This window comes from Macaca fascicularis, chromosome 17, assembly GCF_037993035.2.
Source record: "Macaca fascicularis isolate 582-1 chromosome 17, T2T-MFA8v1.1".
NCBI classification, from domain to species: Eukaryota; Metazoa; Chordata; class Mammalia; order Primates; family Cercopithecidae; genus Macaca; species Macaca fascicularis.
This window is the reverse complement of record NC_088391.1, coordinates 31,178,518-31,206,347: the sequence shown is the minus strand read 5'-3', so window position 1 is coordinate 31,206,347 and position 27,830 is coordinate 31,178,518. Positions and strand designations below refer to the sequence as shown.

Below are 27,830 nucleotides of genomic sequence, written 5' to 3'. Positions count from 1 at the left end.
GTAAAACTGCTAGTGACTTCATGTAATCCTTATTCTGAACAGTATTTGAAAGCAAGGGAAATGAAACATGATCCCTAAAAACCTCAAACGTCCAAACAAGTCAATTAAGTGCAAAAAAAAAAAAATGTTTAAGGTTGGTAAATGAACAGGCCAGGTGTGGTGGCTCATGCCTGTAATCCCAACACTTCGAAAGGCTGAGGCAGGAGAATCGCTTGAGCCCAGGAGTTCAAGACCAGCTTGGGCAAGATAGGGAAACACCCATCTTTAACCGCCCCTCATCAAAAAAAAAAAAAAAAAAAAAAGCTGATGTGTTGGTGTGCACCTCTGGTCCCAACTATTCAGGAGGCTGAGGTGGGAGAATCACTTTAGCTTCAGCCTCAGAGGTTGAGGCTAGTGAGCCATAATCCGTGATCGCATCACTGCACTCCACCTTGAGTGACAGAGTAAGACCCTGTCTCAAAAAAAAAAAAAGTTAAGCATGTCAGGTTACTGGGTTTGCTCCCATGACAAGATGCTTGGCTAAAGTCTATTTTAGGTAATAGTCACCAAGCTTTACTCAGCAATTTTGAATTCTTTGCTGTAAATTGGAAGTATTCACTGTGATAAGTATACATATCTGCAATATTTTCAACTGGTTTTAGTCCCTAATTCTAGACCTTACCCATTTTACACACACGATTAGCTAAATCATGTTCCTGAGCATGGCTCTGATTGCTTTGCTCTGGCTTTAGCCTTGGCCTCATCTGTTAAACTGAAACTTTTTATCAGACCTGTATGCATTAAAAAAATTTTTTTATTAGAAAAATCAGCCTCTTGCTAGCCATGTATGATAGCTATCAAATTGATCATTCTGTAAATAGTAGCAATAAGTGTATCAACACTTTGACCTCCTGCGTGTCTACTAACATTTGCATATAGTCCAAGTGAGCACACAGCACCAGAATATTGGAACAGATGCAGCTCCAAAGCCAAGTGTTGCCTTACATTTAGAGTGGGAAAAGAGGAAAATGAGTTAGCAGAAGAGCAGCGGGGGAGGGGAGGTAAATTACAGGACATAATTTGCTTCTAAAAATTTGTGTAACATGTTGTAGTTATATAATTAACTTTTCTAATGTACTGATAGATTTGGCACACACATACTCTCATTGTGAATATATATGAATATATCAGTTCTAGAGTCTGGGGTTTATTTACATAAACACAAATATTCTTTATTGATAATCACACTGGTCTCTATCTCACAATTTTGCGTATAAGATGACCTTATAAAATCCCTCGAGAATTATTTAAATCAAGTGTACGAAGCTCTGCAGTTTATGTCCAAAATATTCATTAAAAAGTTTATTAAACCTGACAGCCTCTTCTTAATGTTTCACAAGCAAGACAAACTTTTATTTTTCTTTCTTCTTTAATTGGCTATGGAGCTTGGGAATATTAGTAGAACAAGGAGACTATGTGAGGCATATAAAAGGAAAGAATCCAAGAGAATGAAAAATCACTTCTTTAAATAATATTTAGACACAGACTTTGTATCTATTAGATCTAAATCATGTCTTAATACAAATTAAATCATATTTACGAATAATAATTACACAAAACCTATGTAACACATACTTTATAGTACACAAGTGTAAATAAGAATACAAACCTCCACTGCTGTGGGTTCAAAACATAGCAGGCTTGGACCACTCAAAAATGATGTCTGAGAGGAACAGTCATTCTGAAAGTTCTGCAGACAGACGCTAGCAGACAAGCCATTTTGACACTTTTCATGCTATCATTCAGAAAAAAATAGAAGACATATACCACATTACGAACACTGATAATCATCATATGTAAATTATATCTTCCAATGACATATCTGTGATGTATGAAAATAATTTTAAAGAAATAAGCTTATAGTTTATGGAATCCCAGAAAACTTTTTCTTCCTTCACTACCTCCTCAGGAATAAGGCAGTTAAGTGGGTAACAGTTTGAATCTTACTTCAAAGTGTAGCTACAAAGTAAGAAAAAGCACTGGGCCAGGAGTCAGAATATCCAGGTTATAATCTTGATTCTTTCATGGAACAGCTTTGTGGCACTGAAGGAGTCTACTAAATTCTTTAGATTTAAATTGTTCTGGTCTGTAAAGCTGAAAATAAGAGAGAACTGGGCTAATCCGTAGGGTTCCTTTCACTCCAATTTCTACCCGTCTTTTTCTAAATGGAATCATCTCTAACACAAAGTTACAATGGTGTGTCAGAACATCCTGTGACTGGTCCTCTGTTTGCTTTTTGATCTGATGACAGATGGCCTGGAGACGTATGAATAACATAACTGGGAGTAGATAAGCTGGCCACATTGATAAGTGACTGAGAGAAGAGTGCAAAGGAATAATGTACCCTTTCATTTGCCCCTTAACACAAAGATGAATCAGGCTATGGATGGGGTCAATTCACTGAACTAGAAAGGATTATATAAGCAGAAAATGCAAAAGCTATAGGTTTTTACAGCCGTATCTGCTCACACATATATTCAATTTTCCATGCTAGTTATTCAGGATAGAAGGTGCATTAAATTTATACCAATTCCTAGCTACTGGCCGAGTAACTAAGAATCTACATAGAGTTGTAATGCATTAATAAAGATTGGATTATAGAAGACATTTAGTATGTAATGCTCCCTTTAAGTAACTGTCATAATTTTTTTTTTTTTTTTTTTTTTGAGACAGAGTTTTGCTTATTGCCCAGGCTAGAGTGCAGTGGCACAATCTTGGCTTACTGCAACCTCTGCCTCCTGGTTTCAAGTGATTCTCTTGCCTCAGCCTCTCAAGTAGCTGGGATTACAGGCACCCGCCACCAGATCCAGCTATTTTTTTTGTATTTTTAGTACATACAGGGTTTCACCATGTTGTTCAGGCTGGTCTCTAACTGCTGACCTCATGATCTACCTGCCTTGGCCTCCCAAGGTGTTGGGATTACAGGCGTGAGCCACTGCTCCCGGCCCTTAACTGTCATAATTTTCAAAGTACTTTCATCCACTTTCCATCTCATTATTCCAACTCCAAAAGGTAGTAAGGACTGGAATTAACAACTCCAGATTACAGATGAAGAATCTGAGACTCAGAAAGATAAAGGAGCAGTTTTAGTGTCAAAAGGTCAGAAGTTTGTAAATGATGAAGCTGAAGGTAGGCCCAGATATGCTAACTGCTTGCCCAGTGCTCTTTTCAAAATGCCACCTTGCCATCTGACAATGCATTATGCTGGTAATAGATAATAAATACCCTGTGGATGTATCTGTATACCACATCATCACTGTCAGAAAAACAACTTGAGGTTCTCTTGAATGACTTAAACCTGACTTCCAGGCTGAGATGCGGTACTGTCAAGCGATAATGAGACCCACACAAATGTGCTGATAGCACTAAACAAAAACAATTTTCACCAGTACCTAGTATGGAAAGGACTGTTGGCAGCACCTTGGCCTCTACTGCCCTACACACACCTATAAAGCATCAGTCAGTCCCACCTCTTGACTGTATGCTTTGAGAACATGATTACACAAGTCTGTTTAAAATTTCTTTTTAAAGGAAATCATTAGGTATATTCAAAAGGGTCATCCACTGTATTGTTTAGAATGTAAATGTACCAGCATTTTTCTGTGTTCTAATGTCTGATCAATTCTAAAATGCTAGTCAATTAATGGTCATCCATTTTCTTTTTTTAAAAATGTGGCTCAACTACATGCAATGTGCTGAGCCAGTTCTGGAATCCACCCTGTAGCAGAGTAAAACTGGACCAAAGGAAGTGGAATCAGAACTCCTAGCTGTCACTTTTCCAGCTACTCAACCTACAGAGTTTTTCTTCAACTCTTTACTGTGACGTGTGGTGATTTGTTTTGGATTCCACTGTATGACAGACAGGTCTGACCTTGAGGAAGACCGGTAGCCCACATCCTCTGCTTTTATGGGCTTAATGATATGACCTGGCTTGGTGATGACCTTGGGAGTAGTCAGCTTTTGGAAAGCCCTCTGGGTGTTCCATGTGGATCCTACAGGGGTCTGGATGGTCCTTTCAAATTGCCGATGGTGGGTAAATGGATATGGAAGCACTTGTACCTGATGAGCTGCTGCGTGGATGTTGCGCTTCTCACTGATAATCACATTTGGCAAATTCTTATCTTTTCTTGGAGGACCCTCAGGGGCTTTGAGAAACTGGCGTCTTTTCTTGGTACTAGGCTTTAGGCCCACACCACCCCACTCGCCCCAGCCAGGTAGTGTCAGGTCCACGTCCTTTGGCGTACTCGCCTCCACAGCTTCTCTCTTCTCTTTCAAGAAATTTCTGATGACATCATCCCCAGCAAAAGCTTCCTTTATCATCTGCCTTTGGTCTCTCTCCTCTTCATCTTCCAGCTCCTCTATTGTTGTGGGAACTGCCAAAGACCTCACGGAAGGAGACTGTGTAGTTAGGAGGTTCTGTACGTCGATCAGTTGCTCCTTCTCTTTCTTCTCCTTAGGGGCATCAGGCCGATTATTTGGGGTCCTCTCTGACTGCTGCCCTTCTAACACAGGTCTGGGAAGCTCCTTATTTTGAAAACAATCTTCTTTTCCCAGCTCTTCTAGCTCTTCCACAGTTTGTACTCTCTCTGGCCTCTGTAGCAACAGGGGCGCCTCTTCTTCTGGGGCAGGTTCCTCTCTCTGGACCTGGGGAACAGTCCCCTCTGAACTTGCTTTTTGCTTCCTGGACTGATGGTTTTCCTTCAATTTCTGAGATAGTGCCCTCAATTCAGACAGCACCTCCTGGCTGCTAGAATCTTTTGTTTCTTGAATGCCTGCTGGCTCAGCATCCTGGTTGAGCTCAGATCTTTTTCTAAGGGATCGCCTCTCCTCAAAGTCTCTCAACAAAATTTCTTCCTCTGCCACTGGTCTTTCTCCCTCACTTTCAGAAACCTCATGGGTGGCAGGCTCTGGCAGTTGCTCAGGGTCCTCCTGGGTTGCAGCCTCTCTGGTGTCACTGGTGCAGCTTCTGAGCATCCAGGGATTTGGTCCGTCCACATTCATCTGGACTTCATTCACTACATGGGGGACAAGGAGTTCTTCCACTTCTTCTGTGCCTCCCTCCTCTTCCTCAATCTCAGAGGCTACCTGGAGTTTCTGTGTCAGTTCTTTGTTCTTGGCCAACTGTTCCTGCATAGCTTGGCGAGCCTCCAGGTCATATTTTGCCATAATTGCCTTTGACTTGGCCCATTTCCCACTGTTTTGGTGCTTAAGGCTCATTCTTTCCATCATTCTGGCATTTTCAAATTTTTCCAGTTCTTCCAATGCCACAGTTGGATTAACCTTCTGCAGCTGCTCCAACTCTTTTGAGGCTTTCCTGGCCTTTCCTTTCTTCACGACTTTGTGATACTTTTTACTTTTGATTTTCTTCTCTCTTCGAGCCTTGGCCTCATAGTAGGACTGCAGAGCCCGAGCCCTTTGAAGCTCTGCTCGGTGCATCTTTGCCTCTTCCAGACTCATGGCTTGGAGAGAGGCCTTTTCCATGGGAGTCAGTAAAGGGTCTGTTACTGGCTGCTTGTTCTTATGGAGGAGGTTAAAAATTTCCTGCTCCAGGGGAGTTCCTGCCTTCCAGCCACTGAGTGCATGTTCAATGGGAGCAATGGCTGGCTGCTCCTTCCCCAGGGGAAAAGCCAGCTGCTCTGCCTGCTGGTTCTTCAGGACGATAGGGTCCCATTTAGAGAGGACTTGTGAGGTTTTACCGAATGCTGCTTCTCTGTGGATCTGTTCAATCTTTTCTTTGTTAAGAGGTAACTCCACCACCTTCTTTGATTTGACTCTATTCAGTTGCTTTTTCACAGTGGCCAAAGAAGAAGTAGTTTTAACAGGCTCAAGGAGATCTGCAAGGACCAGCTTTTCTCCTGATCCTTCAGAACTGACATTGAACTCTGACACTTTCAGACTAGCCTCAGACCTCTCAGCCAATTTCCGCCTATTCTTTCCATCAAGGGAACTGATTGCTTCCAGAAGCTTTTGATGCTTTCTCTCTCCATCACTGTCCCCCTCATCTTCATTCTCACTCAAGGGGCAGTTTTTTGGCAAATCCATTAATTCTTCCTGTTGGCTCAAAGCCAGAAGGCTCTCCACAACCCGGTTCACATTCATCTCAGCAGCCAGCTTCTCTCATGTGTACCAAGAATGGAAGCTGAAGGCTAGTCATCCATTTTCTTTTCAACACTTCCTTTTATTCTAAAAGGAAATTTTCTTGTCTGTTTTCTAAAGTAAAATGATTTGACAAATGAGATTGAATTTAGAAAAATATTTACATATGAAGGTGTTTAACCAGTTTATATAAAATATCTTTAATTTTCCAGATATGGCATTACTTAAATAACTTTTCCACAGATGATAGGAATGTCACTTCAAATTCCTGATCAGAGAATCTGCTTACAGATGCACGAGCACTTTTTCTGATTTGGAGTCTCTTTTCTGCAGACATGGAAAGAATGTGAGCGATAGTTTCAGCATAGTCTTCTTCACTCTCAGCCAGAAAGCCAGTTATATCTCCTTCGTGAGGAACGACAATGTCAAGCTTTGGGCCCCCTGAATTGTGTGCAAGGATAATTGTGCCAGCTGCCATACACTCCACAACTCCTGAGAAAAAAACAAAAATCATGTAGTATTTTAAGTTTTTGAGTGTGTTCATAAGAATGAGGATGAACAGAAATCTTCAAAAATTTTAAGGGACTTATGAGAAACTTAATTAAATGTCTATATGTCTAGACATTTGCTTATTTAACTTCTATAGTACAAAATAAAATAATTTTAAGTTTTTTAGTTTTCATAGCTTCATAATAATACAATTTTTTTTTTTTTTGGAGAGAGAGGGTCTCACTATGTTGCCCAGGCTGGCCTCTAACTCCTAGCCTCAAGTGGTCCTCCCATCTTGGCCTCCCAAAGTGCTGGGATTTACCAGCGTGAGCTACCACACCCAGCCTGCTGCTTTATTCTTAGTTAAAATAGACAAGTAGATGGAAGACTAACCTATTAAAAAAGATATATTGCAGATAATTAAAAAAGACTAGAGAATGTTAGCAAGATGGTAGAATATTAACAGGTATTAGAAAAACAAAAGGAGTAAAAAGATATCAAAAACAATTTTAATAGTTCAAATTACATTAGCAGAAAAAATAAAAAATGCGAATCACCTAAGTGAAGCATACTATTGCAGTGCTTATGTTACTGCCTGGATTTCTGGCATATTTGAGACTACTGCGTGCCCAACAACAGTGCTGAACTAAATGAAAGTTGTGGTTAGTTTCTGCCAAATGATACACATGAAATATAAATTAATGTAGCCAGCCTTTCTTAGCTGTATTCCTAGGAGAATTAAGCCCTTCAGAGAATGATTTAAGTGACTGCTTTCCCAATTATCTGAAGGATGGTACAGAGCTGGTATCATCCTGGATGTATAGGAGAGAAATTAAATAATTCCAAATGTTTCTAAACCAGTGGTGAAATCCCTGCAGAATAGAATTCAGTAGCTCATATCGTATTCTGCTTGAGGTTGGAGAGCATCCTGTACTTTCTCAGAGACCTTCATCTAATCAGTTTTACCCTTTCCCTCTCTACTGGCTCCTTCCTATCAGCATTGAAGCTAGGGTGCCACATGCCTCTCCTCAGGTCCTGCAATACCCACCCCTAGCCATTGTCTCTTCTTCCCGCTCCGTACTTCACAAACTTACTGAAAGTGTGGTTTGCACTTACCAACTCTACTTGTTCACTTCTGAGTGCTCAACTTTTGATTTTTGCTCATAGTCTGACTTTTGCTTCTACTTCTCCCTTAAGATTGCTCTTGCCCAGGTCACCAGTGACTGCCTTACCTTCCCCAGCATCAGGGCAGCATCGGAATCTGTGCCCTCTTCATTCTTCTCCAAACACTCTCTTCCTTGGTTTCTAAGACACTGCACTTGGCTGGCTCTCCCCCTTCTTCTCCCCATTTCTCAGCTGTTTCTGTTCTCTGCATTTTGTACTGAGAGCCTCTTCTCACTCTGTACATATTCCCCAGGCGATCTTATCCACATCCATGGGAGCTTTGATAACTACCTGCACAAGGACAATCCGCATTTTGTATTTCCAGACCAGATTCCTCTCCTCAACTTCAGACTCCTATATACAAAACTACCTCCTGGACGCATGCCCTCACATGTCCCACAGATTAACTCAGACTCTGCAGGTTCAAAACTTGGCTCATCAATGGTATCTGCTCTTGGATTTCCCCTCTGGGAGAAAGCCAACACCATTCTCAGAGTTGCCCAGCTCCCAAAACCCTAGGTGGTCTTCTCTTCCTCCCTCATTTAACACATCCAGTTAATCACCAAGTCCTGGTCAATACACTGCAGAATGTCTCTCAAGCATGTTCACCTACCAAGTTCAGCTCACTAGTACCTCCACCTGGGCTGCTACAGTAGGCCGGCTCGCATCTTACTGCCTTTCCAATCTTGCTCTCCCGGCTCTTCACTGATCCACTCCCCATGTGGCCAGAATGGACTGCAGAAATCAGAAAGCTTTTGCATACAATACTTAAAATCCTGCTGTTCTTTTCCACTGGCTTAACCTGGCCCATATCACCTCTCTGTTGTCTTCCTGCTTAATGTTCCTATTGATGCATCTGTTGTCACTCCTGTCATAGTGCTGTTCCCTCTGCTGGAGACTCTCCCGTCTCTCCTGGCTAACCTCTAATTATTGTTCGGGTTCTGCTCAAGTGTCACATCACTTCCTTGGGCAACCGTTCTCTGCCCGCACAAGTCTGTGTTAGGTTTCTCTTTGGCACTTTCACATCACCCTGCACTTCCTTAGCATAGCACCTGGCACACAGCACTTGCCTGTGTAGCCTGTTGGTTCCACCAGAGGGCAGGAAGCCTCTGACAGGCCAAGCAGCTCCCGTCTCCACCACATCTCTAGCATCCACCCAAGTGCTCAGCAGACTGAATGTTTAGTAAGTTTCTATGCAAGGAAGCAGAGTAGGTCAGATCCCAGGCAAAAGGTTGGGTCAACCTGGGTCTAGTACTATACTACTAACTAGGAGTGAAAAAAGTATAAGAGAAATTGTAGTCTTAGTTTAGAAAGTGTCACTTTTATGTTATCCTCATTTCCTCTAACAACTAACAGTGTGAGGCACAAAGCGCTTGAGAAATATACGTGGACCCAAATTAAACACAAAGTAGTACTTGGTTTTACAGCAAAATGTATGCTTAACAGGTCAGAATGGAGATAGTAGTTTGTGCCAGAATAAACAAGAGAGGCTAAAAGGCAAGGAGATTTAAGTTGAAGACTTATGATGCGATCTGGCACAAAGAGGAGGGCCAGTCCATGGTGAGGGTAGAATCAATAAAAGACTAAAAGAGTTACTGTGAGAAGTCCCTATGCAAACAGCGGTTCTCAACTTTTGATGCATAACAGAATCACTTAAGCAGCATTATCAAAATACATCTACCTGGGCTTTGTCCAGAGATTCTCATTTGGCCATTCTGTAGGACTAGGGTAGGCCCAGGAATCTATACCAGTAAGTACGTAGTGGGGTTAGATGGGGAGAGAAAATGTTGCTGTTAAGAGCAGGGACTATCTGGGTTAGAATCCGGGCTCTACCATTTACTTACTGTGTAACTGAACTTGAGCAATTTCTAAACCTTCCTGTGCCTGAGTTTCCTTATTTATAAAATAGGAATAACAATAACACCTATCAAATAGGGGTTTAGAGGGGCTTAAATTAGATAATACACGTAAAAATCTCAACACAGTGGCCTGCACACAGGAATTGGTCAATAAATACTAGCTGCTATTGTTAACTACTTAGTCTCAAATGAGGAAAGTGTATTTGGTGGACGAGGGGAAGAGAATTAGGGCATGATGCAGACTTCCAGAATTTCATCATTTTATCAAAAGAACCTAAAATGTGTATCTCATGGCACCAAACAAGTTGTTTAAAGGCCAAACTCACCAATCCCAAAATGCTCGTTCCACATGGTATGCAGACCAATTGTTGCTTCAGACAAATAATTCTTTAATTCATCAAATGGAATGTTTATTTTAAATTCCACATATTCTTGAACTCCTAAATCCTCAGAGAGCCTTCTCAGTTGGTTTACCCTAAGTTCATCATCTTTGTTACGACAACCTCCAATGAGGACAAGTTTAAGAGAAGGAGATGACTCAACCATCTTCTTATTCAGCAATTTAGCAAAGGCTCTGATCTGCAATGGATGATTCTTTTCCGGCCTAAACTGGCCAACAGAAACCAGCAAATGTCCTGGAGTCATCTTTTTCTCATGTAAGGGAATATCCAGAAATGTCTGCACATCACAAGGTGGATAAACAATGTTAGTGCAATTCCCAACTTTCCATAGTGAGAGAATATGGTTTAGTGTCCAAGAAGAATTGACCATGACTACATCACTGCAAGAACCAACAAGTCCATAAATAAAAGCAAATAAATAGTAGTAGATGAGCTTTACTTTGCTGAGAAAAGGATTCCTGGTAATGAAGGCTGGATTATTAAATCCAATATTTTGATTCTTCACTACAGAGAGCATGTCGGTGCTGATAGTGGGATAATGAACATAGCTTCCAACTTGGCAACCCCCTATATACTTAAACAGAGGAAGTGTAAAAGCATATCCCATTGAATCGATGTAAACATCAGGAACACACTGCATTAGAGCTTCCCAGCCGAGAAAAATGGATCCTAGACTTTGGCCCAGCAGTGTGAAGTGAGGATACAGTGAATCTTCCACAAGATAGCGTTTCCTTAAAAAAACAAACTGCACTGGGTGAATTAATCTGATGTTAAATCTTCTGAAAGCACCTTCTAGTATCTGTTGACCGCTGACATTAACATCGCCGGTATAAACAACATAAACTGCTTCAGGATACCTAAAATAGAATGTAATGGTTAAGAATGTATTAAGTTACAAAAATTAGCCAGACATGGGGGCACATGCCTGTAATCCCAGCTACTCAGGAGGCTGAGGCAGGAGAATCGCTTGAACCCAGGAGGCGGAGGTTGCAGTGAGCCAAGACTGTGCCACTGAACTCCATCCTGGGCGACAGAGTGAGACTCCATCTCAAAAAAAAAAAAAAAAAAAAAAAAAAGATGCCTGCTACCTACCCTGAGAGACTGAGAGTGAAGATCACGCCATTGCACTCCTGCCTGGGCAACAAGAGCAAAATTCCGTCTCAAAAAAAAAAAAAATAAATAAATAAATAAGAAAGAATATATTAGGTTAAAATCAAGCAAAAAGTTGTAGATAACTATTTTTTTACAGTCATAAAGAAGATTTGTTTTTTTTTTTTTTTTTTTTTGAGACAGAGTTTCACTCTTGTTGTGCAGGCTGGAGTGCAATGGCGCGATCTTGGCTCACAACCTCTGCCTCCTGGGTTCAAGTACTTCTCCTGCCTTAGCCTCCCGAGTAGCTGGAATTATAGACGTGTACCACCACGCCTGGCTAATTTGGTATTTTCAGTAGAGATGGGGTTTCTCCATGTTGGTCATACTAAAAATGATGTTTTCTACATTTTTTATTGAATTAGAAGTATAGTCCTTCAAATGAGACTGTGACATCTAGTTCTTTGCCATTTCCTCCACTGAGGGTTTCACACAGAATAGGCATCAACAATAAGTGTTGATTTATGAATGAGATGTTCTAAAGAAATACTAAAAAATTTTGACAGTATTCTTAGTAAAAAATACCATAAACAAGCGTTAAGATTCAACAAACCTGTCTTCAGAGAGGATCACAGTACTAAAGCAATACTCAGGGTTTTTATCTGAAAAATGCAAAAAGGCTTTAAAAGCTAGATCTTGTGCCTATATCACAATTAGATATAATTAGTATGAAAATATCTAAAAGTATATTCTTATGACTTGTAATGCTTTGGTCTCCCTCTGTTTATAATTATTCTTTGAGTCATAAAACATTTATTGGCCAGGTGCAATGGCTCACGCCTGTAATCCCAGCACTTTGGGAGGCCAAGGTGGGCGGATCACCTGAGGTCGGGAGTTCAAGACCAGCCTGACCAACATGGAGAAACTCTGTCTCTACTAAAAATGCAAAATTAGCCGGGCGTGGTGGCACATGCCTATAATCCCAGCTACGTGGGGGGCCAAGGCAGGAGAATCCCTTGAACCCAGTAGGCGGAGGTTGTGGTGAGCCAAGATGATGCCATTGCACTCTAACCTGGGCAACAAGAGTGAAACTCCATCTCAAAAAAAAAAAAAAAAAGAAAAAGAAAAAGAAAACAAAAAACCCATTTATTAGGCATCTAGTATGCCAGGTTTTGGGGGTATGGAGATGAGAGAGAATCTTTATTTCAGAGGCTCAGTCCAGTGGAGAAAACAGACATGCAAAACAAATAACTGCAAAACTGTGTGCTATGCATTGATAAAGACACCCACAGGATGCTGTGGAAGCCTAAAGGATGACAATCTAACTGCTCCTCTCTGGCCCCTTCCCAGTCACTCTTTACCCAGCAGCAAGAATGAGCCTTTTAAAATGTAAAAAAAGATTGTGATCTCTGGTAGCCTAAAAATGCCCACAAATTCCATTTGCTTTTTTCCTTCTTTTTTTTAAGACAGGGTCTCGCTCTGTCTGTTGCCCAGGCGGGAGTACAGTGGCACGATCTTGGCATATCGTAGCCTCCACCTCTCAGGTTCAAGTGATTTTCATGCCTCAGCCTCCTGAGTAGCTGGGATTACAGGTGTGTGCCACCATGCCCAGCTAATTTTTGTATTTTTTCAGTAGAGATGGGGTTTTGCCATGTTAACCAGGCTGGTCTCAAACTCCTGGCCTCAAGTGATCTGCCAGACTTGGCCTCCAAAGGTGTTGGGATTACAGGTGTGAGCCACTGTGCCTGGCTAGGCCACAAATTCTTTGATACTTTTCCCATTGAGAGGTGACATCTAAGTCCCCTCCCCTGGAATAACACTGGGCTCTGTGACTATTTTGACCAACAGAATATGGCAAAAGTGACATTGTGCCAGTTTCCCAACATAGACTCTAAGGGACTGGCAGCTCCGACTTCCTGTCTCTTGGAATGCTCATGCTAGGAGAAGACAGCTGTCATGTACGGAGTCCAACCAGCCCGAGACTGCTATGTTGTATGCAAGCCCAACTAAGTCACATGAAGAAGCTCCTCAGTGAGAGAAATGCCCGACAGCCCCCAGCAGTTCCAGTTATCCCAGCCCAAGAACCAGAATGTGAGTGAAAAAGGCTTCAGATGGCTCCAGCCCCAGCTGCCATCTAATTGCAACAGTATGACAGAGACCAAACACGGCAGCCCCTAAACTACGTCACAGAACAGTAACCCCAAAACTGGTTTACTATAGCCCTTAGAATAAAATCTAAACTACTTTCCCTGATCACTCAAGTCCTGTGTGATCTGGAACCTGCCTCCGTTACCTCCCTTCCCATGCTCTCCTTTGCCCTCCAGGGTGCAGCCAAACTGGCATCCTTTTCTTTGAACATGCCAAGCTCCAACGAGCCTTAGGGAACTTGCAGTGGTGGTTCTCCCTACTCTGAATTCTCTTGTCATTTTCACTCGGTCTTTTCATAAGGCAGGCAGTTTAGCATGTGGTTCAGAACATAGGCTCTAGTGCCCCAGTTTTCTTCTTTGTCAAATGAGGATAATGGTAACAACTACATAAGGCTGTTCTGAGGATCAAGCGAGCTAACACATGTAAAGCACTTCAAACAATACCTGACATACAATCATCACGCCATGAATGCAGCTGTTTTTGTCATTCAGATTTTGGTTAAGTGTTATCAGAGATTTCCCTGATCACTCAATCTAAAGTATCAAGACACTCCTATATTACCCTATTTTAACTTTTTATATAGCACTTCTCACTATTTGATATTTTTCTTCTTTGTTTATTATCTTGTCTCTCTCAACTAAAATCAAATGTCCAGGACAGAAGGAGTTGATTGATCTTGTTCCCTTAATCTCAACCTCTAGAACAGTGCCTGACATGTAGCCAGGTCCCCAGTAAATACTGCTAGGTTGAATGAAAAGTGCACTGTAGCCGGGCGCGGTGGCTCACGCCTGTAATCCCAGCACTTTGGGAAGCCGAGGCGGGCGGATCACGAGGTCAGGAGATCGAGACCATCCTGGCTAACACGGTGAAACCCCATCTCTACTAAAAATACAAAAAAAAAAAAAATTAGCCGGGCGTGGTGGTGCGCGCCTGTAGTCCCAGCTACTTGGAGGCTGAGGCAGGAGAATGGCATGAACCTGGGAGGTGGAGCTCGCAGTGAGCCGAGATCGCGCCACTGCACTCCAGCCTGGGCAACAGAGAGAGACTCCATCTCAAAAAAAAAAAAAAAAGAAAAGTGGACTGTAGTATGTGTTGAGTTAGGAAAGACTTGTAGAAATTAACTGGGGAGAAAAAGGTTATTTCAGAAGAAAAGAACACTATATAGAAAGGGAATGACTCTAGAGACAGCATGATGTGTTTGGGAAGCTGCTCCTTGTTCTGCATGTTGGACCAGAGTATGTGTGTAGGAATGGGGAGGGATGAGAAACATGATGTGGCCAGAGCAAGATGAAAAAGTATCTTCCAAGTCATATTAATGATTTGGTTTTTTTATCCTTGTAGATGGGTTAGGAGTAATACAGGCTGCTGGGGACTATGTGTACAGATATGAAACTTTACTGCTGCCCTCAAGAGGTAGATAATCTGGTTAGAGAAGAAAAAAGTAGTATCAATGAGAGTAGGAAAAGCGTCACAGAGTTGGGAATTATGAGAATTCTTTGTATTTAGGCAGTTACAGAAGATGGCAGAGCAAATACAGGGGTAGGGGCTGGAAGCTAGGATGGGCCAAGATTACAGAAAAGTATAGCTGAGCGAATTCTGTGTGAAGGCCTTGGCACTGAATGAAGGGTGCGTACCAGGAAGTAGGGTAACCATGAAGAATAACAGTTTTCCTCATATGATAAAATAATGGAACCTACTATGCTTTTTCCTTTCTAAAAGGGAATCATAAATATTTTTGGGGCATGGGGGGTGAAGATGAGGAAGCCTCAAATCTTAAAAGATGTATAACACCATATTCCTTCTAACATGGTAACTTGAGACTATCCAGCTGGTAATGATACAAAAATTTGAGTCAAATAGATACTTTCATAAAGATTACTCTTGTGTGCCACAACTGCCTGAAAGTATTCAGGCTCAAAGTGCTCTGAGGTACTTGGTATATTTCTGTTTATTATTTATTAAGTCTTCTGTATACACTCCCAAGACCAGTTATTCCCATTAAATTATGCCATAAAGGGGCAGATGTTTTCCCCATCCACTGTCCATTTATTTATTTATTTATTTTTTTCCTTCAGATGGGTTCTCACTCTGTCACCCAGGCTGAAGTGCAGTGAGTGCACAATCACGGCTCACTGTAGCATTGACCTCCCAGGCTCAGTCAGTCTTTCCACCTCAGCCTCTGGAGTAGCTGGTGCGCATCACCGTGCCCAGATAATTTTTTGTAGAGACAGGGTTTCACCATGGTGCCCAGGCTGGTCTCAAACTCTTGGGCTCAAGTGATTCACCTGCCATGGCTTCACAAAATACCGGGATTACAGGTGTGAGCCACCATGCCCGGGTTTGTCTATTTCTTTATCATAGTAACTAAAATCAAATAAGATAAGGCATGCAGGCACATGAAAGAAATATTTTCTTATTGAAGAACAGTTTAAAAAGGAATTCATTTTTTACTTTAGGTACTTTAGAAAGATGAGGCTGGGCATGGTGGCTCACGCCTGTAATCCCAGCACTTTGGGAGGCTGAGGCAGGCGGATCACAAGGTCAAGAGATCAAGACCATCCTGGCTAACATGGTGAAACCCTGTCTCTACTAAAAATACAAAAACTTAGCCGGGCGTGGTGGTGGGTGCCTGTAGTCCCAGCTACTTGGGAGGCTGAGGCAGGAGAATGGCATGAACCTGGGAGATGGAGCTTGCAGTGAGCCGAGATCGTGCCACTGCACTCCAGCCTGGGTGACAGAGTGAGACTCTGTTTCAAAAAAAAAAAAAGAAAGATGAATTTCTGGGCAATAATTTTTAAGAAATGGAACAATATAGCAAATTAGCTAAGAAAGATGGATACCTACTTTTTCTGCAGGGCTCTTAAAGCACACCATAAAACTCTTTCTCCTCCTCCACCAGCATTGCAGTATGGATGAAAAAATGCAATCACCATTTGATTTTTCCCATTTTTGCTAGTTGACACTAATTTTTTCTTTCTCTGTAGCAGCAGTCTGATTCCCCAAAGGACAATGACCAAACACACACATAAAGTTCCACATACAATTAGCCCAGGGAAGAATAATGAATAAAAAAACCTGAAATAAGAGGACAAAGTTGAGAATCAATGTGATATATACATTTAAAAAATTACAAATTAAAGTCTGCTTTTACATATCTACTTTATATATTAGTAACAAAGAGAGAATTGTCTTTAACAAGTCTGCTAACAAAATACTCAAGTATGAAAATTCTAATTCTAATCCAATATTGAAAGGATAAGTCCCCTTTAATTCCAATTCCTATAGCATGTTACCAAATGAACATACTTTAATCAGCAGTAAAAATCAACATTGAATCCCCTTTCTCCTAACTTAGTATATATGTTATGGGATTAAAACAAATTTAACTATTAATCTAAACCAGACATGATTAAGAATGTGTTATATACTGTCATTTTGAGGGTCAGATGCCAAAAAAAATATGTCTTTTGAATGATCAATATTCCATTAAAGTCTGGTAAGACAGTAAATCTTTTTCATTCTGTCGCTTCACCTCAGGAAGAACAATTTTTGGGATAAAGGAATGGAACTTAGATTTCTTCACTTCCATTTCAAGTTCTGTATTTGCTCTATTTACATGACCTAATACTACTACCTTCCCTTATGTGCCTCTGAATGAGCTGCCAAAAACCCACTGATGTTCTGCTTAATACTCATTAGTAAACTCATTCACAAAGTGACTGTTAAAAGGTTCTCTATTACTGTCAGGCTGATTGAAGCTCTACAAAAGCAAGGGCCCAAGCTTGCTCGTATCATATCCCCAATGCCAAGTATTATGCCTGGCACAGAGAAGGCATCCAATGAATATATGACAGATGCAAAAGTTTATTATCTCTTCAGATGTTGCTTAAAATATGTTAAAATAAAATGTCAAGGTGCTTTTCTTTTAGGGTTGCCAATACAGTTGGAACCTAACTTAATATTTTTCATACTCTGCCTATCCTTTATAAAGGATTTGAGGAGGGTTTATAGGATTTAAAAACAATAAAATGCCAAAAGTTAAATAACAAAAAGTCAGGACCAGGGAAATAGAATAAAGATGGTGTGTATGTTGGGATGGTGGCTGCTGACAGATACAGGTATGCAGGCTATATTTACATACATAGTAGTGAACACCAGATTGGGCTCTGGGCTGCTTACTAGCCTAGGCAAATAGGGAGATGTTTTGTGTAGTTACATAGTTTATTATTTCGTTTTCACACTGCTGATAAAGACATACCCAAAATGGGGAACAAAAAGAGATTTAATTGGACTTACAGTTCCACATGACTAGGGAGACATCAGAATCATGGCAAGAGGTGTAAGGCACTTCTTACATGGCAGTGGGCAAGAGAAAAATGAGGAATAAGCAAAAGCGGAAACCCCTGATAAACCCATCAGATCTCATGAGACTTATTCATTATCATGAGAATAGCATGGGAAAGACCAGCCCCCATGATTCAATTACCTTCCCCTGGGTCCCTTCCACAACACATGGGAATTTTGGGAGACACAATTCAAACTGAGATTTGCGGGGGACATGGCCATATCATTCTGCCCCGGCCCCTCAAAATCTCACGTCCTCACATTTCAAAACTAATTATGCCTTCCCAACAGTCCCCCAAAGTCTTAACTGATTTCAGCATTAACCCAAAAGTTCACAGTCCAAAGTCTCGTCTGAGACAAGGCAAGTCCCTTCCGCCTATGAGCCTGTAAAATCAAAAGTAAGTCAGTTACTTCCCAGATACAATATTAGGTAAGTACAGCTGTTCCAAAAGGGAGAAATTGGCCAAAACAGGGGTTACAGGGCCCACGCAAGTCCGAAATCCAGCAGGGCAGTCAAATTTTTAAAGCTCCAAAATGATCTTCTTTGACTCCAGGTCTCACATCCAGGTCACGGTGATGAAAGAGTGAAGAAAGAGCTGGGTTCCCATGGTCTTGAGCAGCTCCGCCCCTGTGGATTTGCAGGGTACAGCCAACCTCCTGGCTGCTTTCATGGGCTGGTGTTGAGTGTCTGAGGCTTTTCCAGGCACACGGTGCAAGCTGTTGGTGGATCTACCACTCTGGGGTCTACAGGATGGTGGCCCTCTTCTTACAGCTCCACTAGGCAGTGTCCCAGTAGGGACTCTGCGTGGGGGCTCCAACCCCACATTTCCCTTCTGCACTGCCCTGGCAGAGGTTCTCCATGAGGGTCCCGCCCCGGTGGCAAGCTTTTGCCTGGGCATCCAGGCATTTCTACACATCTTCTGAAATCTAGGCAGAGGTTCCCAAACCTCAATTCTTGACTTCTGTGCACTTGCAGGCTCAACATCATGTGAAGCTACCAAGACTTGGGGCTTTCACCCTCTGAAGCCACAGCACTAGCTCTATGTTGGCCCCTTTCAGCCATAACTGGAGCAGCTGGGACACAGGGCGCCAAGTCCTTACGCTGCACACAGCACAGGGACCCTGGGCCCGGCCCACAAAACCACTTTTCCCTCCTGGGCCTCCAGGCCTGCGATGGAAGAGGCTGCCGTGAAGGTCTCTGACATGGCCTAGAGACATTTTTCCCCATGGTCTTGGGGAGTAACATTAGGCGCCTTGCTACTTATGCAAATTTCCGCAGCCAACTTGAATTTCTCCTCAAAAAAATGGGTCTTTCTTTTCTACTGCATTGTCAGGCTGCAAATTTTCTGAACTTTTATGCTCTGTTCCCCTATTAAAATGGAATGCTTTTTAACAGCATCCAAGTCACTTCTTGAATGCTTTGCTGCTTAGAAATTTCTTACACCAGATACCCTAAATCATCTCTTTCAAGTTCAAAGTTCCACAAATCTCTAGGGCAGGGGCAAAATGCCTCCAATCCCTTTGTTAAAACATAAGAAAAGTCACCTTTCTCCAGTTCCCAACAAGTTCTTCATCTCCATCTGAGACCACCTCAGCCTGGATTTCACTGTTCATATTACTATCCGCATTTTGTTCAAAGCCATTCAACAAGTCTCTAGGAAGTTCCAAACTTTCCCACATTTTCCTTCTTCTTCTGAGCCCTCCAAACTGTTCCAGCCTCTGCCTGTTGCCCAGTTCCAAAGTCGCTTCCACATTTTTGGATATCTCTTCAGCAGTACACCACTCTACTGGTACCAATTTACTATATTAGTTCGTTTTCATGCTGCTGATAAAGACATACTCGAAACTGGGAATAAAAATAGGTTTAACTGGACTTACAGTTCCACATGGCTGTGAGGCCTCAGAATCAAAGCGGGAGGTGTAAGGCACTTCTTACATGGTGGCAGCAAGAGAAAAATGAGAAAGAAGCAAAAGCAGAAACCCTTGATAAACCCCATCAGATCTCGTGAGACTTATTCACTATCACGAGAATAGCACGGAAATGACTGGCCCCCATGACTCAATTACCTCCTCCTGGGTCCCTCCCACAACACATGGGAATTCTGGGAGATAAAATTCAACTTGAGGTTTGGGTGGGGTCATGGCCAAACCATATCACATAGTTTTCACTGCCCACATGAAAACATACGAATTCATCAGAAAAGTAAATTTTGCTTTTTTTAGATACAGGGTCTCACTCTGTCACCCAGGCTGGAGTGCAGTGGCGCAATCATAGCAATCACTGCAGCCCCAAACTCCTTGGCTCAAGCGATCTCCTGCCTCAGGCTCCTGAGAAGCTGGGACTACAGGTGCATGCTACCACACCCAGCTAATTAAAAATTTTTTTTTGTAGAAATGGGGTTTTTCTATGTTGCCCAGGCTGGTCTCAAACTCTTGGCCTCAAGTAATCCTCCTGCCTTGGCCTTCCAAAGCATTGAGATTACAGGCATGAGCTGCTGCACCTGGCCGGAAGTAAGTATTTTATTGATATTTAGTTTTGAAATGAAGTTCTCATGTGGGATTTCCTACTGTGAACAAATCCTCATTTGTTCCTATTGTGAACAAATCTCATGTGGGATTTCCTATTGTGTACTTGAAGAGGTATTTGACTTTATTTGAAATCCCACACGAGCACTTTATTTCAAAGCTAAAATAATTGGTCTAAAATAATTTGGTCTTTATAGTCTTTACACACCTTTATACCCTTAAAAATTTTACTGAAGATCCAATCTTTTGTTTACATCAGAGTTTCTCATCCTTGACACTACTGACATTTTGGACTAAATAATTCTTTGTTGGGGAGGTTGTACTATGTATTATATTTAGTAGCATCTTTGGTCTTGACCCACTAGATGCCAGTAGCACCCTCCCAATCAAAATTATCAGTTGGGCATGGTGGCTCATGCCTGTAATCCCAATACTTTGGGAGAATGAGATGGGAGGATTGCTCGAGCCCAGGAGTTCCAGGCTGTAGTAAGCTATGATCGTGCCACTGCACTCCAGCCTGGGCAACAGAGCAAGACTCTATCTCTAAAACAATGTAATTAAAAAATAAACAAAAAACCCCTCCAGATATTGCCAAATGCCATATGCCTTGTGAAGGGCAAAAATCACCCCGATTGAGAACCAGTGGTTTACACTGTTTATATCTACCAATATTTAGCATATAAGAAATGAAAACTAAAGAACTTTAAAATTTTTATGAATTCATTTGAAAATAAAAATTCTTTCATAACACATTAAGTGAATGTTTTTATTAAAAAACAATATTTTCCAAAGCAAAAAAAGAAATTTAGCAAGAAGGGTGCCAATGATTTACATTTTTTGCAAACCTTTTTAATGTCTGGCTTGATGTGAAACCAGACAGTGGCTCCTCTTTTCTGTTTCTGCATTCAATCTGTAGTGATAAGTTGTTTTTGTTGAAGTATATGAAGAAAATTCAGGCTAACTTAGATATGTAGTAGGAAAAGGGAGTATATTTTAATACATATTGAGCTTACATTTAAAATATTTTTAATTTTTCACCTAGTTACAGATATTGTTCTTTGATGCTAGGCCACATTTGACAAGTTATGCAATTTCTTAATGTCAGTTGCAATGCAGACTCTGAAATCCTATTAATGACCTTTTCACACTGTTAATTAAAATCTACTATCACTTAGTTTTATCTGCTATCACTTTTGCACTTCTCAACACAGTAAAATAGGCAAATATTACCTTAATGTTATTACAAAAACAGATTTGTTGAGGACCCATTGAAGGGCCTCGGGACCTGCATGGTTCATGGAACACAATTAAGAACCACTGCCTTAAAGGACGAACACAGTCTGACAAAAGTGGTAAGATTTACCATTTATTTAACATTTGGAATGTATGAATTCATAAAAGCAACACTACAGAGGACAGTTTGTTTTCTCAGGACAAGCTTTCAAAAGCTTATTTAAAATGCAGCTACCCCATAATGAAAAGACGTTTCTGGCAATTCCTTCAAATAATTTAGGTGGGAAAATTAATGTGATAGGCTTTTCAAACTGAACTATTAAACATTTAACTTAAAAGCTGAATAATGACTAAAGTTAAACCTGTCCTTTAAGTCTGGTTAGTGAGTTTATTTAGCCATTATAATGTAAAGCACTGAGGAATATTCCCTATGGCAGGGAAGAACCAAAAGGCTCTGATAATAGACTTTCTCATTCAAAATGTTTAAAGTAATGATTACAGAATTTGAAGTAGAGGGGACAAAAATGAAGAAGTGCCTGAACTTTTGAGAGAGTTAGGTACATACTGCTATTCAGAAAGCTATGGTGTTAATTATAAATTTTCAGCCTGAACAAAAATATGTAGGTGGTAAAAAAAGCTAGGTAGGTAGAATATACTAGGCCTTCTGTTTTATTAGTGGAGGGCAAGGCATTTAAAATTCAGTAGTACTACAACAACAAAGGTGGAAAAAAGTATGGGAGTTTTTTCACCAAAATGTTAACAGTGGCTATCTCCGGATGGTAGCACTCCGGGGGGGTTTTCCTTTTACTCATCTATTTGCTAGATTCTTTTTCTAGAAGAAACAGCGTATACACGTAATACAATTAAAATAATATTTTATGCAACTTCTTACATCAATCATAAAAATTAAAATAACAGATTATCAAAAAGCAGAGGATTCAACATAAGCTTTATATTGAAGTGACGTGTTAACAATGGCACTTTTGGTGAGTTTAAGAGGAGAAACTAAGAGATGAGAAGGAAGATCCGGTTTCTTCTTTACTGAAGAGAGACATGATAGATTGGAAAATGTCTCGTAGCTCAATCGTAAAGAAAAATGAGGAATGAATATGAATAATTTATGACAGACTAACTGGAGTGTGAAAGAGAAAGAAAAAGCTGAAGCAGGAAAGGTAACTCGACCACTCAGCCAACAGTGAAACAGAAGAAAACGCGGTAAATTGAGTTTTTAAGACCTAGTCTGTTCCAGTCTATATAGAACACCCCCAAGAAAAAGGAAGACTGCTCATTGGCCTGAGAAATTACCTTAGATTCATGACAAGGAAGGCCATTTACTCGCAAAATTTAGCCGCACTGGACGGGCAAGTACCACTACAGAAGAGAAAACGTCTGTGAGCCCCACGACCGGCTCCTCACCTCAACAACTTGCACAGGTACCAGCTCCTTTCGCCGTCCGCCATCTTCCGCCGACCCCCGAACTCAGGAAACGCTTCACTTTCCTCTTCTCTATTGGCTCCTGAGAAAGCGAGCCATGCTCGCTCCGCCCTCACGGGCCAATTTCGCGTTACAATTGGTTGCTGGTAGCCGCTTCCCACGGCCTTCCAGCCAATAGAATATGCCGAGACGTAGACTAGTGTTCGGCCTGGCGCACACGGCACCGCCCCCTTGGGCGGGACAGCAGCGGGGGTTGGGCTCAGGAGGGCGTGGCCTGTGATTGACAGCCGTCGCTCCTTCCCTTGCCCCTCTCCCCAACTGGAAGCCCCCGCCTGGGCGCCTGCGCCCCCGTCTGCTGCCCAGAGCCCGTCGCCCGTTGGAGGCCATTGGCTGGCCTTTGCGCACCGCGGATCGATTTTCCAGGTGCGGAGTTCACTGTCGCCGCGGTTGCTTCCTTTGGGACCCGCGGCGCCCGGCAGTCAGTCGCAGAGTCCGAGGAGCGGGCAGCGCAGACCGGACCCGACGTGGCGCCACCCGGCACCTTCCCCGCAGACGGTGGGTGAGCCTTGGGAGCTGCGTCTGCGGCCCGGCTCTGCGCCGCTCACCTGCCCTCCCCTTCCCGCACACGCCTGAGATCCCAGTACAGTGTCGGAGCGCACCAGCGCGAGGTGACTGAGACTGCGGAGGAGGACGGGCCTCCGCCCTGGGGCGCCGGCACGGCAGAGGACACTTAGGCACCGGCGGGGCCGGCAGTTCCAGGGCGGGCACTCCCAGCCCCCTGGGGAGTGGGCGAGGGTCCGAGGCCCACTCTCCCCTCGCGCTCTCATCCGCACGCCCCCAGGTCGGGAGGACGGCGGCGCGCAACTTTGAATCGTCCGTGTGGCGAGGGCTGCAGCTTCCCCGGTCCCTAATTAAGGGGCGGTTCCCGGACCCCTCTTGGCATTAGAGCCGAGCCGCGCCGATGCCCTCGCGCTCCGCGCATCCCCTCCCCGGATTTTAACACCGCACTGTCCTCTGCCGACCAGGTGACCTTTGGCTCTGAGCCGGATCAGAGAAGAATTCGGTGTCCGCGCGGGACGATGCCTGAGCAGGAGAGACAGATCACTGCCAGAGAGGGGGCCAGTCGGAAAGTGAGTTTCGTTACCCCGCTCCCGCGCAGCGAGCTCACTCCCACCAGGAGGACTTCCCTCCCCGTGTCCTACGCTTACTCGACCCCAGGGGGTGCACAGGCAAGGCCGAGCCAGACCCCCAGCTCCAGGGGCGTCGTGGCGTGGGAGAAAAGGACACTTTAGAAAAAGCGTGCGGTCAACTGATGTTTGGGAACGATGGAAAACCCCACACCTCAAAATGCATCTTTATGCTTTTAAGGGATCTGATGCTGGAGAGGTAAAGTGAGCATCGAGTTGCTGTGCTAGAGCCCTAATGGCTCAAAACGATGACGTTAGTTACCTGGAGAAGTTACTCAGAGCCTGGTGCTTGGACCAGATATGGTATATCGAGGCCCTGGAACTTTTATAACTGTTTTAAGTTCATTTTAATTGTACAAGTAATACATTAAAACAACCTTTTAGAAATGCAAATAGCACAGAAATATTTTGCACGAAAAGCAGATCTATTTTTCAGTATTTTTCTATTCATGTACGTATGTCTTCATTTGGCAGATATTTATTGAGAACTATGTTTCAGGCACAATGTTGAAGAGTTGATACATGTATCTATATGTAATATGCACACACTCCAGAGAAATCTTTAGGTTTCGTTTGTGTGAGGTGTTAAAATTTTTGTTTTACCTAAATGAGATCACCGTATGTGTATTCTCTAACTTTTTTCAGTTTAACAATATATCTTAGAGATTGTTTCACTAGCTGTCTAATTCAGTGCAACCTCTGCACAGTTTGAACGCATCATAGTTTATTCATGGTTTCCTAGTGGTGGACATTCTGTTTGCTACTTTTTTCCCCTCTCTCTCTCTTAGAAGTGAACGTCTTTGTACATGATTTTTAATGCTGACGCTGTTTCTTTAGAATAGATACTTAGGCCTGGATTGCTGGACAGAACAGTAGGCTGTTTCTTTTCCACAGATTTCTGAAACTAATTCAGCAACATTGCTGGGTGCCGTTTAGTAGTGAATTCATCTAGGCTCCAGTGATACAGAAATGAAAACTAATGGATTAGTGGATGGACAGAGAGAGGCTGGTTGGTAGGTGGTTTGTACGGTATGATGACTATGCATTTGATAGGGGTATGAAGAAATATTGGGAGCGGTGGCTTGTGCAGCGGAGATTTCAACTTCCTACAATGTCCCCACCTAGAGAAAAAAATCCTGATCCTTCAAATCAAGATCAAGACCTGCCACCTCCTTGAAACGTTCTGTAACTGCTCCTGCCCATGTTGACCTGTCTTCTGGAATCCTCTGATAATAGCGTTGACCAACGTTATTGAGCTTACTGTGTGCTGGGCATTGCGTTAGGCACTCATATCCCTCTATGTGCACTCTTGTGTTTAATCCTCACAAAAACCCTTTGATGTAGATATTATATCTTGTTATCAACATTTATTCAACAAATATTTTTTTGAGTGCTATATGCCAGGCGTTTTAGACACTGGGGATTTAGGTAGCACCAAGACCTTGCCCTTATGAATTTACTTCCTAGTCGGAGATAGGAAAAAAAAGGGCGTAAACAAATATATAGTGTAGAAGTTAAGGGAAAACTTCTTCTGTGTCCCGTGAAGCGTCACTGAAAAATCAGCTGACAGATGGCAGATTAATAGGAGAGAAGGCATACACATTTACTAACGTGCCGTGAGAGTCTTACAAAATACAATCTCAAAGGAAGGCAAGATGGTTGCCACTTTTATACTATCTTGAGGTTACAGAAAGAGTGGGGGCTCTAAGCTTGGCCAAAAACAGGTTGTGTTTGTAAATCAGGTTATAGGAGGGAGAGAAGAGGAGACCTGGCTAGCAAAGGTGGTCTTATGTAGATGAAACCTCACAGGTAGCAGCCCTCAGGGAGAAGAAATGTTTCAGACCTTGAAGGTGCCAAACTCAGCTGATCTCACCCAGATCCAGACAAGGAAGGGCCCTCTGAGAAAAACTGGCTGCATCAATGGAGAGTCTCTACAGATGCTCATCTCCCTCACAGTAGGACTACTTTTGTCTGTAGGCCCTCTGAACGGCCATCTCAAAATATTTCAAATAAGTCTATTTTGAGGTGAAATGTTTTGGTTTCCTTCAGTAGCTTTATTTCAGGTACTAGTTAGTACTGTGAAGAAAATAAAGCAGTTTGGGTCCAGGAGTTCAAGACCAACCTGGGCAGCATATCAAGACATCGTTTCTACCAAAAAAAAAAAAAAAAAAAAAAAAAAAAAAAAGGCTGGGCATAGTGATGTGTGCCTGTTGAACCGACTACTCTGAAGGCTGAGGCAGGAGGATGGCTTGAGCCCAGGAGTTTGAGGCTGCAGTGAGCTGTGATCCTACCACTGCACTTCAGCCTGAGTGACAAAGCAAGATCCTGTCTACAAAAAAAAAAAAAAAAAAAAAAGCAGAGTAAGGGAATGACTTGGGTGGAGAGGAAGATGCGGTTTTAAGTAGGTGGTCAGGGAATGATTTCTCTGGGAAGGTAGGATTTGAGTAGAGCCTTGAATGATTCAGATTTCGGAGAAGTATCCTAGGTTCAGAAACCATCTAGTGTGAGAGTCCTAAGGCAGTCGTGTGATAAGAAGAAATATATACTTGGTCTTGTCCCACGTTCCTGATCCTGACGTAGAGCTTCTCAAACCATTGTAATTTCCTGAAGGAAGGTGATAAGAGCATCTGTTGTTATTCATAACAAATCTCTTTCACCCCTACCTGAGTTTCTGTTAATGAGAGGGCTCTTGATAGGCCCCTAGATAGCTTCAGGATGGAGGCTGATTGCCAGAAGAACCAACCATGTGATTAGGGGATTCGAGTGTTCAGCCCGGTACTCCAGCCTCTGGAGATTGTGCCAGTAACCAGTGGACAATGATCTCATCAGTCATGCCTGCAGAATAGAGCTTTCTTTAAATTTTTATTTATTTTTATTTATTTATTTATTTTGAGATGTAGTCTTTGTCGCCAGGCTGGAGTGCAGTGGCGGGATCTCAGCTCACTGCAACCTATGCCTCCTGGGCGCAAGCGATTCTCCTGCCTCAGCTTCCTGAGTAGCAGGGCTTATAGGCACCCACCACCACACCCAGCTAATTTTTGTATTTTTAGTAGAGACGGGGTTTCACCATGTTGGCCAGGATGATCTCTATTTCTTGACCTCGTAATCCGCCCACCCAAAGTGTTGGGATTACAGGCGTGAGCCACTGCACCTGGCGTTTTTTTTTTTTAACCAGCGCTGTGGATCACAAATAGAGCTTTCTTAAAAATCCTAAATGATGGGTTTTGGAGAGCTTCCTGCTGGTGAACGCATCAAGGTGTTGGGAAGGTGGTGCCTGGAAAGGACATGGAAGCTCCTGGAAACCTCCATTCCCATATTTTGCCATATCTTTTCCATGTGGTGGTTTCTTAGCTGTATTTTTTATAATAAACTGGTGATAGTAAATAAAGTGCTTTCCTAAGTTCTGCGAGCTGCTCTAGCAAATTACCCAACCTGAGGAGGCAGTTGTAGGAAACTCCTGACTTCACAATTGGTCAGGAGTCCAGATGGCCCAGACCCGGCGACTGGCATGTGAAGTGTGGGCACTCTTGTGGGCCTGAGCCTTTACCTGTGGGGTCTGTGCTAACTCCAGATGGTTGGTGTCAGAATTGAATTGAATCGTAGGGCCCCCAGTTAGTGTCTGGAGAGTGAGCATTGGTTGGTGTGGGAAAAAACCCCACACATTTGGTGTCAGAAGTGTCATGAGTGGAAACAGTACAGAAGACATAATGTTAGAGTTTGGGGAACAATAAGAAAGCCAGAGTGGCTGGGGCAGACCTAGGATTGAGTCCTAGCCAGGCCTGGCTGACTTTCTCAGTTATTTTTTATTGTCGAAACTTACT

At 42.6% G+C, this 27,830-nt stretch overlaps 3 protein-coding genes across 20 annotated transcripts in view; 1 reads left to right on the top strand and 2 right to left on the bottom strand.

The window, feature by feature from the left end:
• Nucleotides 1–1,185: 1,185 nt before the first annotated feature.
• UTP14C (UTP14C small subunit processome component) lies at nt 1,186–6,403 on the bottom strand. Of its 2 annotated transcripts, XM_015438984.4 has the most exons (2): nt 5,966–6,125; nt 1,186–5,900 (listed from the first exon to the last, which is right to left on the bottom strand). In XM_015438984.4, exons 1-2 carry the CDS (start codon nt 6,045–6,047, stop codon nt 3,826–3,828), a joined length of 2,157 nt encoding a protein of 718 aa, XP_015294470.3. In that variant the 5' UTR covers nt 6,048–6,125; the 3' UTR covers nt 1,186–3,825. The 2 variants fall into 2 exon arrangements, with proteins under 2 accessions (XP_015294470.3, XP_065389354.1); XM_065533282.2 differs by having other exon boundaries at nt 1,186–6,403.
• On the bottom strand, nt 5,387–22,869 carry ALG11 (ALG11 alpha-1,2-mannosyltransferase). Of its 4 annotated transcripts, none has more exons than XM_065533283.2 (4): nt 22,694–22,869; nt 16,130–16,360; nt 9,974–10,905; nt 5,387–6,627 (listed from the first exon to the last, which is right to left on the bottom strand). In XM_065533283.2, exons 1-4 carry the CDS (start codon nt 22,717–22,719, stop codon nt 6,356–6,358), a joined length of 1,461 nt encoding a protein of 486 aa, XP_065389355.1. In that variant the 5' UTR covers nt 22,720–22,869; the 3' UTR covers nt 5,387–6,355. The 4 variants fall into 4 exon arrangements, with proteins under 4 accessions (XP_065389355.1, XP_005585958.1, XP_065389356.1 ...); XM_005585901.5 differs by having other exon boundaries at nt 22,805–22,869; XM_065533285.2 differs by lacking the exon at nt 5,387–6,627 and adding an exon at nt 7,857–8,079 and having other exon boundaries at nt 22,805–22,869.
• Nucleotides 22,870–23,083: 214 nt separating this feature from the next.
• The window catches only part of ATP7B (ATPase copper transporting beta), an 81,664-nt gene continuing 76,917 nt past the window's right edge, over nt 23,084–27,830 (top strand). For 6 of the 14 annotated variants that reach the window (XM_074022089.1, XM_074022085.1, XM_074022084.1 and 3 more), the window contains exons 1-2: nt 23,084–23,377; nt 23,848–23,952. Coding sequence is in view for 10 of the 14 variants with exons in the window: in XM_074022084.1 (XP_073878185.1) it covers nt 23,902–23,952 (51 nt within the window). In the remaining 4 variants the exon portion in view is untranslated. Of the gene's footprint in view, nt 23,378–23,461; nt 23,491–23,543; nt 23,953–27,830 lie in introns of those variants that run through there. The other 8 variants (XM_074022086.1, XM_065533279.1, XM_074022082.1 and 5 more) reach the window with 3 other exon arrangements.